Source organism: Helianthus annuus, chromosome 4 (assembly GCF_002127325.2).
Source record: "Helianthus annuus cultivar XRQ/B chromosome 4, HanXRQr2.0-SUNRISE, whole genome shotgun sequence".
Taxonomy (NCBI): domain Eukaryota; kingdom Viridiplantae; phylum Streptophyta; class Magnoliopsida; order Asterales; family Asteraceae; genus Helianthus; species Helianthus annuus.
In genome coordinates, this window is record NC_035436.2 from 78,625,241 (window position 1) to 78,638,308 (window position 13,068).

The 13,068-nt window shown below is 36.3% G+C and overlaps 1 protein-coding gene across 11 annotated transcripts; it reads right to left on the reverse strand.

The window, feature by feature from the left end:
• Positions 1–668: 668 nt before the first annotated feature.
• On the reverse strand, positions 669–11,881 carry LOC110871979. Of its 11 annotated transcripts, none has more exons than XM_035988967.1 (10): positions 11,584–11,881; positions 11,472–11,494; positions 7,216–7,308; positions 3,465–6,810; positions 2,923–3,383; positions 2,687–2,723; positions 2,516–2,582; positions 2,336–2,423; positions 1,056–1,605; positions 669–950 (listed from the first exon to the last, which is right to left on the reverse strand). In XM_035988967.1, exons 1-4 carry the CDS (start codon positions 11,622–11,624, stop codon positions 4,190–4,192), a joined length of 2,778 nt encoding a protein of 925 aa, XP_035844860.1. In that variant the 5' UTR covers positions 11,625–11,881; the 3' UTR covers positions 669–950; positions 1,056–1,605; positions 2,336–2,423; positions 2,516–2,582; positions 2,687–2,723; positions 2,923–3,383; positions 3,465–4,189. The 11 variants fall into 11 exon arrangements, with proteins under 11 accessions (XP_035844860.1, XP_035844863.1, XP_035844857.1 ...); XM_035988970.1 differs by having other exon boundaries at positions 2,668–2,723; XM_035988964.1 differs by having other exon boundaries at positions 2,516–3,383; positions 3,465–3,518; positions 3,646–6,810.
• Between the last annotated feature and the right edge of the window lie 1,187 nt (positions 11,882–13,068).

Here is a 13,068-nt window from a genome sequence, read left to right on the forward strand (position 1 = left end):
TTCTTGTGAAAAACAGTACTTGTAAAACTTCGTCTGACTCTTTTCTGCTTATAGCACTGCCATAAAAGTGTTGGAACATGGAGAACATCTGTTAAAGTATATATATCCTAATTGACACCAAACTTCTAATCTCACAAGAAATAATTACCCATCCTGAAGTGCAAGCCATCTCTCAACATGACTATATTTCATAACATGTTATCGCAACGTGAGTAGCTTTATGAACCCACAAGAAGATATAGTAAACCCATGCTTTTACGCGTTATATTGTTTTAGAAACGTATTTTAGTTAAAGAAACAACCCGTTTAGTTTTTTAAAACCGGAATCTTGTTAAAAACATGCTCCTAAACCTTTTTGAATTGATTTGAGAATTCTATCTAGATTTGTATTACTCCTTCGAGAACTTAAATCATTATTAACATATTTAATTTAATTTCTTTATGATTCTTCTTCTGCTTCTGTTTCGAGAAATGAGAACTGTAATCATTGTTTCTCATTAGCAATTCGTCGAACCTAAAATCGTTTTAAATCACAATTTGTAATTCAAGTTCTAACTAATATTAATTAAGCTTGTGTAAAGGATTCCAGGTCTTGCCTACTCTCTTGTATTCAACTAAAATCCATTTTCTTAAATAAAAAAAAAGAATTGAACCAAAAAAAAAAAGGATTTACGTTGGGAAGCATGCCTTAAATAATCAAAAGCAAAAGGTCTTGGCTTGGTCCGGAGAATTTCATTCACATACAGGTATTTAACTACCGATCATGGTAAGGCAGTTTGTTGTTGTTAAGAATCCATTAATACTGTTGGAAAATTTGTACCAAGAAGGAGATTTGTTAAGGAAAGTTCCAAACGTTCTTGGGGTATCTTGCTGAAGAAGGCATTCTTTGCAAAACTCTTGGGTACTCTGGTCTAAACCGTTTCGTTGGCATTCCTTGAAGTTGAAATGATCTGTGATCAATATAAACAAACAAAACCAGTGGGTTTACATTTCTTTGAAAATATAAATGGAAATAAAACATTAAATGTTAAATATTTCAAGTGAGGTGACCTGACCTGGGAGAAGCAGATCTATTTTCTTTTTGATCAAGTTACGATTTTTCCCTACAGCTACTGTTCGACCGATTTTAGAACCGGTTGCTTTAGAGATGTATGTTGATGATCAGTGATACGATCTTTGTTAATAACTTAACTGCTGCTAGTTTCTTCAAATGCTCCTTTTGGATCTTGTTTGACTTGATCATATGAACCTGTTGTTGTTGCTGCTGCAGGATTTTTTGTTTTGGCTGCTGTTCATCCTCAGCTGGTTTCTATCGTCGATCTTCATGAATAAATCAACAATATGATAAATTTTCATTTAAATTGACCAGTTTTGACCCAAACAAATCAAACCGTTTTGAAATTGGCACATTCTGAACTGAACCTGGTTTGACCCATTATCCATCCCGCTTGTTTTGCCAGCCCAAACTTGGATCATGCTTGAGCTAGCGGTGCAGTAATGTGTGTTTGGGTCCAACATCTTTACACGGTAAGTAAATTATGTCTTGTCCAGTTCGGGTTGAATTTATCCTATTTGGTCAACTCGCACCTCAAACATGACCACAACCTAAAACGGCACCGACAGTTATTATTATAAAGTATATGAAAAAGACCAGCAAACATCATCGCCAACATACATTTTACATTTTTTATCACTTCTAAAAAAAACATTGGAAGCAAAAATTTAATTCATATTCTGGTCTAAATTGGAAATAGTGTAAGGCAAAGGTTTCGAAAACTTGAAAGTAGCCTTTAAGCAGGATTGAATGTGTCGTCCATGTACAACATTCGAATGAAATTAACGAAAAACGGTGCATCTTTTATTTAGTCACATTCACATGTGAAAAGGATAGAAATCGTCACACGTCATTTACACCAAGTCTAATTCCTCACCATCATCATCATCATCCTTGCCCTATCGAACTAATCATCCACACCAGTAACTTCCTATATGTCAGCATAATAATTTTAATTCTATCTGTTTTCCTCATCCAGCTTTACCTAAAGAAAAATATTGCATCCTCCTATACGTCATCAAGCAGTTAAAACTACAACCTTGAAACTTAATGCACCAATCTCTCTTACAAGGAAATCCTAGATGATGTACAAGTAACTCATTTTGCAGTCACGCTACACTAAAGCAGAACCCACAAACAGACATTATAAACTGGATTTACTGATTTATTAACAACTTATATATAACTTCATTAATCCATAACAAAACCTGTTTAAAAGAGTAAAAAGAAAAATGGCCCAAAAAGTAAATTTTCTAACATATGTTTTACCCCAACACTTACCAGAATACGCCACTTGAATCTGCTGAAACTTCCGCTTAGCATTCCCCAAAAACTCCGGATTCGTTGTCCACTTATCCGGATGCCATTGCTAAACACCACAAACCAAAACCCACCATCAAGACATGTTGATAAACTAAGCCAAAAATCGAAAACGTATCGAAAACTTTAACAGTACATTACCATTGCAAGCCTACGCTAAGCCCGCCTAAAGTATCTTCTCCTTATTGAGCTTTGTGACTGCATCTCCCTGACAACCATGAACAAATTGACATCAAACAAAAAACACTATTATTTAACCGAAAAACTAAATTATTATAACTCAGGTTGACAACTTTTCAATTTAGCCTTCACCTCTAACAGTAATAGTAACTTTCAATTTAGCCTTCACCTGCAATGTTTATAATCATCAGCATCATTCATTCTACAAACATATTCGTTCAAATTTGAACTTTCAAATCCTAGCAAACCCTAAGATGAACAAATCGAGCAACAATAATAATAATCCCAAGAACTATCCAAACAATATAGCGATATATATTTAACAGAACTAAAAAATTATAAAAACTCACGAACGATAATAAACAAACCTGAAGTTGACTTTGTGGGGTATTTTTTCTAATATAAATACCCCACATTCATCCCCTCTCATACAAACCCTCTGTTCAATTCATCAGTAGGGTTTACACTTTACACAGACTAGACCCCCTGTTTCATTCACCACCATTATACGAATCTATACAAAATGGACGCATACACCTTGCATCTAGCCATGGCGACACTCGTCGGAGCCTCATTTGTGGCCGTATCGGCGTGCTACATGCACCGGAAAACCCTAGATCAGTTGCTCGAGTTTGCAGAACCGGAAGAAGATAGCGAATGATCGATATCGCCGGTCTGCGAATTCGTTGCCTGACGTCACGGCGGTTAATGGTGATGATGCTTGCCTAGACTCCGTACGCTCCCTGAAGATAACATAATGTGTCTTGTTTTGTTACAACTGATACTTACAACACTTCTCATCTGTTTTTGCTTGATTTTGTACCAAACCCTAGGTCAACAAATAGTCAATAAAATGTTCAAATCAAAACACAATTCGCTCAAATAATAAACAATATCATGTCCTGTGTACCTATGAGAGCCGTTGTGGCTCCGATGAGAAGGAAAAGCTCTCCGTACGAAAGCCCTAGCATCGGTTATTGTTATTATTGACGCTTTTTGGAGGTGAAAATAGAGATTTGATACGAAATTGCTATAGATTGAATGGTGGATTTGAAGAGAGAGAGAGAGAGAGAGAGTGTATTAAAACTTACCTGGTATAGTTGTAGATATTTAGGGTTAGATAACTCCATGGGAGCTCTGGATTGAAAGTGTGGCTTGAATTTTGAATGTTAAGCCTGTATGATATATATGTGGAGCCAGAATTTTAAATTTTGAATGTGGCAGAAGTTTTGAATTTTAAATGTGGGTAGAGTTTTGAAATTTATATAGATTAAATGTATTTTAAATGTATTTTATGATTCAGTAATGACATAAGAAATGTATTGTTGGCTAGTTTGGATGGTTGTCACATCAGCTTTTCTTATGTCAGTGGCATTTGCCATTTTATATAAAGTATAGATTAGTATTGGAAAAGGTATTAGGTTAACTTGATAAGGAACACCCTATTTATAGATACATAGGATGACCTAATACATTGGGCCAAGCCCATACCCATTCGACCATTAAACCACCAAACAAGCCCACTATTGTAATTGAACCCAAACAAAACAAGTAACCCAAGACAAACGTAAACCTAAACTAGTTTATGGCTTTACAATATCCCCCTAGGTTTATGTTGTCTTGGTAGCTTCGTCTTTACTTGCGTTTCTTTGTTTGTTTCTTCTGTTTCCACTGCAGCTCAGGCAAATCAGGCAACCTTCTTCCAACGTATGGACCGAATAGTTGAGTCTCGACTCTCGTACGTTGTCCTGACCACAACTTGAACCCCATAATCTGAGCTACAGCACCCGTCCAACTTTTAGCACAGACTTCATATTGAGGGTCGCTTTGGATCCGAGTTTTCGCCAAGAGCTTAATGTCATTCTCACCAAAGCACATCAAGTCTCTTGTATCCAAAAACCTGTACTCAGCATTATCACAAACAATTACAGCCTGACCTATAATAGGGTCATACATCCAAAACTGCAAGTCTTTCAGACTATTGTCAGGAAGCTCTTTTAGTAGCACAGTCTTAGTTTGCTTTGTAGCTGGCCACTTCACAGTCTTGTAAGGCTTGCCTGTAGCAGGATCCACAACCTCTTCATCTTCTTGAACTATAGATTGAGCTAACTTCATATCTTTAAAGTTAACTCTAGCATGTTGCTGTAGCTTGTTAAAAAAATTCCATCTAATTTTGCAGTTTGGATTTACAGTTTGATTATGAAAGGTTGCATTGCTCAACTCTCTCAGGTCTACCGCTGTCCAGGAATTAAACGCATCAGAATGATCATAGTATTCTACGGCTCCACTTTTTCTCTTTACTATGAACATTTCCATCTCGTCATTGTAAGACCAGCTCAGAATGCTAGACCTGTTTCCATGCTTATCCTTTTCAGTTGTAATCACATACCTATCTGGTTTATCACCAAACTGCAGATCCCTCTTAACACCCACATTCCTCATAACCACCATCTTTTTCTTCAATTTCTGATTTGCTGTACGAGGAGGATTGTCAATGTAACGATCCATAGCCTCGTCGTGTTCTTTCTGTTCTTTGGCTCTCTCCTTAGTAGTAGTTTCCTTAGGAGGATCAGCAAACTCCTTCAGAAATTTTCCTTCAAGCTTCTGCTTCATATCCATCACTATGGTTGTGAGAGCTCCCAGATTCGTTTCAAGCTCATGAATTTTCTGATTCTTAACAACGACCTCTTCCATCAAACTAGCAATCTGAGCATCTTTAAAGATTTTATCTTCTTCAAGAACAGTGATTCTTCGCATCAGAATAGTGGTTTCATTTTCTTCAAACAGATCATCGCTATCAGAACTGCTTGAGGCTTCATGTGTTTCTTCTTGAATAGGCCTAGCTGCCGCTTCAACTTCCCTAGCAACAGCTTGCAATAGTTCAGCAGCTCTAACTACATCTGCATCCGATGGACTGTTGCTCGAACCTTCACCAGGCTTAGGAGCTGGTATGAACATCGCAACTCTTTCATTTTGTATAAAATCAATGATTGCAGGGCTAAGAGGTGATGGTGTGTAATGAATTGGTGGTCGTGCAGAAGTAACGGGCAAGGTTGATTCTGTTGTCGTTCTTGTTTCAGAATTATCCTCACGACTGATCCTAGGATCTTTTCTACTTCGTTTCCTAGGAGGAAGATCAGCCATAGGATCTTCATCAGCATCTTCGGTTTCAGCAGTACTAATTGCAACCGGTTCAGTATGAGGAGGGTTCACACTGACTGGCTCTTCAACATTTTGAGTTTCTGCTGTGAGGCTCCCAGTATTAACCTCTGCTTCTCTTTCACCTACGTTCTCACTCACTTCAGCATCATCTATCATTCTGTCATCAGTTTCATCTTCTTCACTTTCAACCCCAGTGAAATCAACATTCTCAACAGGCTCATTCGACCCAGGAGGGGCTTGTATTATCACAACATCATGTTCGTCAACCACTGTTGCATTCACTGGTGCAGGTACCTCTTCAGTAATCTCAGAAAACACCCCAAACTTGATTAACGGCTTCTTGTTCTCATACTTAACTTTCACATTCTCTCTTGACTTCTGATTCAACATCGAGAAGACCATGTGGTTCATTATCTTAGTATCGTAGATTTTCACTGTAGCCTGCAGCTTAGGATACTTGGTTTCCAGAACCATCTGAAGAAATCTGGGAAACTTGAACCAATACTTCTCATTTAAAGTTTTGACGTTCGCCATCATATCATCGAAAACACATCTGGAGTAGTTGAACTTCCATCCCTCTACTAATGACACCATCCCCGAAGTCTGCCTAATCGTCAATGTATCTATGCCACTTTTGTTTCCACTGATGCACACTAAGTAAACATGAGCAAGAAATCTCCAGTAAGGGTGCAACAACTTCTTAGTCGTGGGAGGATACGATCCCTCGTAACTCATCTTGCTCAAAACGTCCATAACTTTCTCCTTCGTGTAATCAACTGGATCATTAGCAGCATCCCCAAAAAGCAATACTTCACGAATATCTTGCTCGGAAATTGAAACCACTTTGTTTTGAACTTTTGACTTGATTACTGTGTCTCCTTTCTTTGCCGATGCATTATTCCAAAAATCTTTTATCCAATCCTCGCGTATAATCGGATTTTCTCGAAAAGCGTGAGCTAATCTGCATGAGTTTAATCCAACAATAAGTGACTTGTAAGATTCGAATCCTTTTGGAGGGTCCGTCAAATAGCATGCCACATTCATAGTCTTTTCCCAAGTAGGGACATGAGGATCTGCAGCTGTTTTTCCAGTTTCTGCACCAAACGGATCAGGTTAGAAGTAATAAACACATATTGAAACCCGAGATTCCCGAGTTTGACCGTAAACTTTGGTCAAACTAAATTGGAATGTTTGAAAATAATATCAATTCAAAAACATATCTTTTTAATAACATTCTGTTTATAAAACCACTTGAAATTATAATAAAACAGATTCAGGTCCATCATGTTTCAATACAGGCCCAAAACAGTGGAACAGGCCCAAAAACAAGGAGTGTGCGGTCCATTTTGGGAGTGTTCGACCAGCCCTCAAGTGTGCGAGGGCACAAAGGTAATTTCACATACAATTCTGAGGGTAATAATGTAAAAACAGTCAAGTCGCACACTCTATGCGGTCAACAAAAGTCAACCACACAGTCTCCTGGTCATTTTTCTCTTCACCGTTCACTTCCACTGTGTTGTCGATGACGAGGTTCATGAACTGATCAAAACCACGAAGTGTCCCAACCACTGTCTGATTTGCGTTCAGCTTGACTGGAATGCAAGATTAAATTAAAAAAGTTGACCAGTTTGAGATAATTAGTAAAAATACTACAATTGAGCACACAGACACCATAGTGACAGTTTCATCCCATTAAGATAATCCGCTTCGTCTCTAAAGGGTCAGAAGACTTAAGACGGAAAATTTAAATCAACGGAAACAAACCAAGAGTTGTCGAAAGTACACTCAAACACTAACAACCTCCTAAACAATTCATTTTTTTTTTGTCCGAACCTAACCCAGCCCGTTTGATCCTACTGTTATCCACTGACACCATATTGCACCTCTAAATCAGAGTAACACATTAACTTTATTACATTTATCAAAACGCATGAACAGTGTTTTAATCTTTATTTATGTTTTTGCTTTTTTTACTTTTTTGCCATTTTGTTTTTACCTTTTTTTTTGTTTTTATAGTTTTATTTTTTTCCCTTTTCGACTTTTTTAGCCTTTTGCTTGTTTCGTTTTTAATTTTATTGCTTGAACAGTGGTTGCCATCTACATGGCAGGTATTTGTTGCATTTAATTTTTTTTGTATTCTTTTATACTTTTGTGATTTCTTTTATCTTTTTTCTTTTGCTTTTTATTTATAGTTTTTTTATTTTTTTACTTCTTAACTTTCAGCGTTGACACTTACAGCCCTTTAACTTTATAAAAACTTTGTAATCAAGTTTTACGTGTTTATTTTTATTTACGTGTTGGTATAAATTAAAATTGATTTGCGTTATTTTGCGTTTAGATGTAAATTTTTCACGGAAATGAGTTGGGTCAAGTATAATATGTTCACATCCGTATAAGTATGTACGTTTTCAGTTAGTATATATTTTAACATAATTTTTTGGAAAATGAGTCGGGTCAAATATACTACACTTTCGCGCTTATTTTTGTTTACGTTTTCAATTTCTCTACGTTTTGATGTAAATTTTGTTCGGAAACGAGTTGAATAAAATATAATACGTTTTCATTAGACTGTATAAATTCGAGTCATTTTACGTTTTGACATCGCCGTAACAATTTTCTTACGTGCTTATTTTAGTGCACGTCTCGGTATAAATTCAAGTTGGTTTACCTTTCGATGTATTTTTTTTTTTCAGAATATGTTAACTCAAATATAACACGTTTCTATGATTATTTTTATGTCCTTTTTTTTCTTTCTTGATTTTTTTTTCTAGACTTTATTATTTCTATTTTTATACTTTTCTTTATGTTTAGTGTTTTAGTTTTGTGTTCCTTTTTTATTGAAGTTATATTTAAGATAACCTTTAAGTTTTCATTTTCAATTAATTTAAAATCATACCATCTCGTTGTCCGATTTAAATTTATTTTTATGGTTTTCGATAGATGTAAAAAATTTGTCAATATTCTTTTGAGTTTCTTTCTTTCGGTTGGTTGTTATATTGAACCAGAATAGATATCGAACGAAATCCCGCAGCGTAGCGCGAGTAATCTCACTAGCTTGCTTCATTTCTCACAGGATGCCGAGACTTATTGGATAAAAAATCACTGGTATGAAGTCATCCAAACCAAATGATTGACGGCCATCAATATAGGTAGATGACTAGGAAAGTGTTTGATGTCACAGAGTGGAAAAGTCAACTATTTAGATACTGATGCTTTGGCAGCAAACACTCTGGATGTGAGAGTAAAGGTTTTATTGCTTGTTATACAACACATCCCAAAACCCTATTATATACCTCTATACGACTCAATATTATGTACATAAACAATTATCTAATTAATAAACAAACAAACATGAATAAAAATATATGTTCTTTAAGTTAAACAAATGAAAACAAGCACATGTCTTGTATGTTCGTTGGTGTTCGCTCATTTGAAATTATTTATTAGTAATACTCAAGGTTTAAAAGTACGGAATTGTGTTGTGCCGGTGTTTTCCCTTCGCCTCACGAGGCGTATGCCTTGAGGCGGAAGTAAAAATGAATATAAAAATTATATATCTTTTAAAAAAAGAAAGTACCAACTATTTTCATCATCAGATTCATCAAAAACACATAAAAAAGACATAAAATGTTTGAAATTGACACAAAAAGTAAAAAACAAACATCAAAATCCCCTGAGGCGCAGCTTTTCTTAGCGCCTCAGCCCTATAAGGCGCATGTATAAAATAATCCGCTACTCGTTTTTTGGGCGCCTCGCCTCGAGGCGCACGCCTAAGCCGTTTTGTTAAACAATTGTAATACTAATTGGCCCATCATGCATCAACCCAATCAAATTTTAAAAACAAGCATTAGAACACATTCATTTTCATCATTAACTTTTGTTTATTTACAATCTATTACATTTGCTTATGTTTGTTCATTAACGTTCATTTGTAATATCATCAAACAAAGATAAACAAACACATTCTTTTTCTTAACAAACAAACATAAACAAAAAAAGGTGCCTGTTATTTGTCATCGTTCATTTGTTCGGTTCAAGTTATAACAAATCCGGTTCATTCATAGGCCTAATCTTGTTATAAAAGTAAATATAAAACATACATAAGATTGATAATCTAAAAGTCCACCGCCTCATAACTTTCATAATATTGCCTCGCCTCAACGCCTAGTTGAGCATCTTTAACTACCTTGGTAGCAAGTCTTAGCAATCATAAGTAACACACTAACAAGTTCACTAGTTTTGGTAGAAAAAATAGAGCAAGAATCCACTACGACCAGTGCTAAGAATGACCTGTTAACCCTCCATAGATGATCATATCATTTTTATAAGCTTTTTAACCTCAAATAAATCATCATAAAGCCTGTTTAGACTAGTCTGGGAACATAGCTATTGCTTTTACTTACGATAGTTGACATGAGTATCAACTATCTTTGTTGTCCCAATTCCAGATATGCAAAACTAGAAAACAAATCTTTGTGTAAACATATAATATTGGTACTGAAATGTGTTTTTTTTCTAAAGGACTGCAGATCTTAAAATACAAAAACGATCCATTCAATATATCCTCTGTTGTCATTTGTCAAGGCTCACCCAGGCGTACACCTAGGCCCAATGCAGCCTTCTCACTTCGCTTCAAAAGCCCAACTTTCAGGCTATCAGGCCCTTTTTCAGGCCTATTTAGACGAAATTCTGGCCAAAAATCGTCTGAGCAGGTCTGAAACAATTATACCAACCTAAAACAAGCCTGGAATCAACCTGAAATATCCCTAACAAAGCCTAAAACATGTCTAAAACCCTAAATATTGTATTCTTATACTATACACCTTGCCTAAAAAGGCCCTCACTTTTTAAGCGCGTTGCTGAGGCCCAAAGATCGCCCTTTGGGCCTTGCGCCTTCAGCAACTATGTTCCTAACATCTTTAACTTGACAACCAAATCACTCAATTCTAAAACATTCCTCTCCTATGTGATTACATGATGTCAAGTAACTCTATTACTAACCCTCAATACACAAAACTACAACATGTGCACTCACAAAAATCTAAGTATAAGCATTTAGAGTCATTATACAAAGTAATATCCTAAATGACGTGGGATGAGCGGATTAGGCAAGATTTGCACCTCTTTGAGGACATGGTCGAGGACAGAACTTCGTGGATGGAAACGTAGAATTAAGGTTAAAGATTTTTAGGAGTTTGGCCTGGTTTTTGGCTTAGGTTCTTGTCTTATGAGTTTATTTTTTTCAGTTTCTATGAGGTGTGATATAGTTTTATATATAATATATATAACAAGCACATCTACATGGCAGGTATTATGGTTTTTGGCCTGGTTTTTATATATAGGTTTTCACCTATACTCGGTGTCGTAGTTTTACTAACAAGCACTTACTTATTTATGTGTTTATTATTATTTTTATTTCTATCTTTTGTAGTAGTGGCGTGCTTATATATGTTTTTTTAGAAGCTTATCTCTTGGTTATGGTTTTTGGAGCCGGGGGTCTCGCTGGAAGCAGCCCCTCTATCCTCTGGGATGATAGAGGTAAGGCGTGCCTACAACCTACCCTCCCCAGACCCTATCAATAGCTTCGCTATAGGTGGGATTATGCCGGGTATGGCTGTTGTTGTTGTATACAAAGTAATATCCTAAACAGAAAGACCTAACGAGAAACTTGATTTAATCACGTACAAGTACAATCTACAACCATATAAAACATTATATCCAACAATTACGTGGATTGAAATAAGAGAAAACTTACTTCGCAATTGCTTGTCCATATACCTGTAATCAAATCGAAATATTAGTTAGTAACTGAAAAGAACAAATATCGAGATTCGAGAGGATGTAATCGAACGAGACTGAAAACTTACTTTTTAAGATCTGGAGGTTGACCGGATCTGGATCTGGTCATGTTGAAAGTTGAAACCCTAGAAATGGAGATAATGAAAATCGATGATGCTCGAAAAAATTGTGGGGTTATGTTTATCGCAAGCAAAACCCACACGATTTTGAGTGGGTAGTATCTATTGCGAATTGATCCATTAGCAATTTCGCATTTCGTTGATCTTAATGGTGTCTTGGGTTGGGTTTTTACCTGTTAAACCATTGTTTTTGGGATCGTTTAGGTTATGGATAGGTTCGGAACTTCGGGTTAGTTATGAAACGAAGCTAAATTGGTTCGACTTTTATGGTTACATAGAAAGATGTTTTGGTTAGGATGATTCTAAACACATCCCCCTTCCTCCTGATTATACCCCCCCTTATGAGAGGAAAACTGCTAGTCCCATGCGGACCCCCACCTGTAAGTATGTGAGAGGAGAGGGGCGTAAAAAGTAATTAGGAGGGGTGTAGAAAATAGCACTCTTTGGTTAACGTGGTTATTGGTCATTTTTATGCATTAAGTTAATAGATCCAACTAGATTATTATATAAGGGTCAAGTTATTCTACAAAGGCTTCTAATTGTAAGAAGTGTAAGAAAAATTTATAGAGTGACAAGTGTCCAATAACCTAAAACTAAACCCACTACATCACCATCAAAAACCTAAACACCAACCCCCACCCCACCCCACCCCACCACCACCCAAAAACCTAACCACCCCCCCCCCCGGCAAAAAAAAAAAAAAAAAACTATACCTCACCAAAAAACCCTCAAACAACCTAAACCCCCCCACCCCCCAAAAACCTAAAAAAAACCTAACCCCCCCCCCACCCCACTCCCCAAAAACCTAAAAAAACCTAAACCTCCCCCCCCCCCCCCCACACACACACCCCAAAAACCTAAAAAAAATCTAAAAAAAACTAAACCCCCACCCCCACCCAAAAACCTAAACCCCCACTCCCCACCCCCTCGGCAAAATTTTTTTTTTTTTTTTAGGGTGGGTGATGTGGGGGGGGGGGGGGTTTAGGTTTTTGGTGGTGGTGGATGTTTAAGGTTTTTTTTTATAGTGGGATTTTTTTGTGTAGTGGGTTTTTTTAGGTTATTGGACACTTGTCACTCTATAAATCCTTTTTACACTTCTTACAATTAGAATCCTTTGTATTTGATCCTAATCCTATTATATAAATATAAAAGCAACGAGTAGAATAAGGAGATCTAGAAAACTAAGAACAAAGTTTTATTTGCTGAGTTATTCTATAAAGAACTCTAAAAGTCACTATAGTGTAAAAAGCAACTATAGAGTGATAAATGCTTTTAAAGAAATCAAGTGAAAAGAGTAATTTTGTCAAAGAGAATAAAAATATTATGTACATGCAAGTCACATGCTATTTCCCCATATTTTTTAAACGTCCATAATTTTTTTATACGGCATTTGTTTTTAAAAAAATATATCATAAAATCTAGCATCTTTTTATC